The 2,031-nt window shown below is 59.7% G+C and overlaps 1 protein-coding gene across 1 annotated transcript in view; it reads left to right on the top strand.

The window, feature by feature from the left end:
* The window catches only part of ZPR1 (ZPR1 zinc finger), a gene marked incomplete at its 5' end in the record, with an annotated part of 3,275 nt that extends 1,354 nt beyond the window's left edge, over nt 1-1,921 (top strand). Inside the window, 8 exons of the mRNA XM_010181074.1 lie at nt 62-115; nt 224-290; nt 541-611; nt 745-834; nt 908-1,018; nt 1,112-1,198; nt 1,382-1,447; nt 1,796-1,921. Of these exons, the coding sequence (XP_010179376.1) occupies nt 62-115; nt 224-290; nt 541-611; nt 745-834; nt 908-1,018; nt 1,112-1,198; nt 1,382-1,447; nt 1,796-1,921 (672 nt within the window). The remainder of the gene's footprint in view (nt 1-61; nt 116-223; nt 291-540; nt 612-744; nt 835-907; nt 1,019-1,111; nt 1,199-1,381; nt 1,448-1,795) is intronic.
* Between the last annotated feature and the right edge of the window lie 110 nt (nt 1,922-2,031).

Genomic DNA, 2,031 nt, shown 5'->3' on the forward strand with positions numbered 1-2,031 from the left:
TGTCGGAGACCCTGAATTAGGGGACAGAGGCTGATGCTGCCTCTGGTGTCCCCTCCTGCAGGGAGAGGAGGTGGATGAGAAGCCAGCTGACTCAGCGGAGGATCTGAGGAATGAGGTGGGTGGCTTTGAGGCACAATGGTGACCGTGCCTGGGTGACGAAGCCAGGCCAGGCTTTCTGGGCTGCTGGCACGTTCTGATCCTCCTTTCCCCTCCTGTGGCCCAGGTCCTGCAGTTCAACACCAACTGCCCCGAGTGCAACGCCCCAGCTGACACCAACATGAAGTTAGTGCGTATCCTTGGAGTGGGGGTGCGTGAGGCAGGGGGGGGTGGGAGTCACTGCTGACCCAGGCCTCTTCCTGCTGCGCTGTGAGGTGTGAATTCTTTCCAGTAGAGCCTGGTAGGGTGCAGATCTCTCTGGGTGCCTCTCAAAACGTGCTAGAGAGCGTCTGCAGTTGCCCAGGAAGGACTGAGGCTGTGCAGAGGGCGCAGGCTGCTGCTCTGGGACTTTTCTGTTGAGTTTTCCGTGACTGCCTGCTCCAGAGATCCCCCACTTCAAGGAAGTGATCATCATGGCCACAAACTGCGACTCCTGTGGGCACAGGACAAATGAGGTGAGCTGCAAAGCTACTGACCCCCTTTTTGGGGAGCAGTGGGGAGGGGGAGCGCTGGTCTGTGCTGTGGTGGGTGGGTGTTTCTCGGTTCTTTGGTCGCTGCGTTGCGGCGCTGACTGCTGGGTGTTCCTAGGTGAAGTCTGGAGGAGCAATCGAACCACAGGGCACCAGGATTACCCTTCGGATCACAGACCCTTCCGACATGACGAGGGATGTCCTCAAGGTACCGTGCCTTCAGACACCTGCCCCGGCCTCCCCCTCCATCCGCGGGGCTCACGGGGCGCTCGTCCTTGCAGTCGGAGACGTGCAGCGTGGAGATCCCAGAGCTGGAGTTCGAGCTGGGGATGGGAGCGCTGGGGGGGAAGTTCACCACGCTGGAGGGGCTGCTGAAGGACATCAGAGACCTGGTGAGTCTTATGCTGCGGCGTGGGGGAGCGCGGAGCCCTCTGCGTTAGTACTGGGGCTCGCAGCGGGCTGAGCCGGCGGCTCTGCTCTTCCAGGTTGAGAAAAACCCCTTCACGCTGGGGGACAGCTCGGCGCCCAGCAGAGCCGAAAAGCTGCAGGAGTTCATCGGGAAACTGCAGGAGGTGAGCGTCCTCCTGCTTCTACTTCCCCTGCCTTGTCCTCGCTTGTTTTCTTCCTTTCTTGATGTACGTGTGTCACTGTTGCTGTTTCTGAACTGAGGAAAGTGTTAGTACTGTGCAGAGCAGGCTGTGAATGCCTTGAAACGTGGGAAAGAGCCCTAACGCCTGGCTGTGCCCTTTCTGCAGATCATCGAGGGAAAGACGAAGGCTCACTTCATCATGGACGACCCTGCAGGCAACAGCTATCTTCAGGTATGGTGGTGTGCCCTCGAAGATGAACTCCTCAAGTCTCCTGAGCAGTTTTGAGTAGATTTTCCTGACTTCCCTGGTGTGTTGGTGGGCAGCGAGTGACTGCAGGCTCTGTCCGGGGCGATGAAATTGCTGCTGGCTTTGTGGGAAGGAAGACAGGAGCAGTGTCGGCTCCCTGGCATTAGGGGCTGGGAATATGGTGGTGTGGTCTGGCCCCAGTCGTGCTCTGTGTGGGATGATGGGCAAGTCTTGCCCTTGAGGGGTTGAATCTTGCCCAAAGCTCCTTGCCTGGGTGCTGGTGCCCCGGCCTCTGGGAAGAGGGGTGCTCAGGAGCCTCCGCCTCTCCCACAGAACGTCTACGCCCCAGAAGAGGACCCGGAGCTGACAGTGGACCGCTACGAGCGGACCTTTGAGCAGAACGAAGACCTGGGCCTGAACGACATGAAGACAGAGGGCTATGAGGCAGAGAGCCGGTAGCAGCATGCAGCTGGACTCCTGACACCACCGGGACCAGGACTTTTTTTGGGGCTGGGTCCCCCTTCTCCCCTTCCTGGGGAAGCTGCTGGACTGGGGATGGGCGTGGGGGG

Source organism: Mesitornis unicolor, unplaced genomic scaffold (genome assembly GCF_000695765.1).
Source record: "Mesitornis unicolor isolate BGI_N332 unplaced genomic scaffold, ASM69576v1 scaffold32573, whole genome shotgun sequence".
Classification (NCBI taxonomy): domain Eukaryota; kingdom Metazoa; phylum Chordata; class Aves; order Mesitornithiformes; family Mesitornithidae; genus Mesitornis; species Mesitornis unicolor.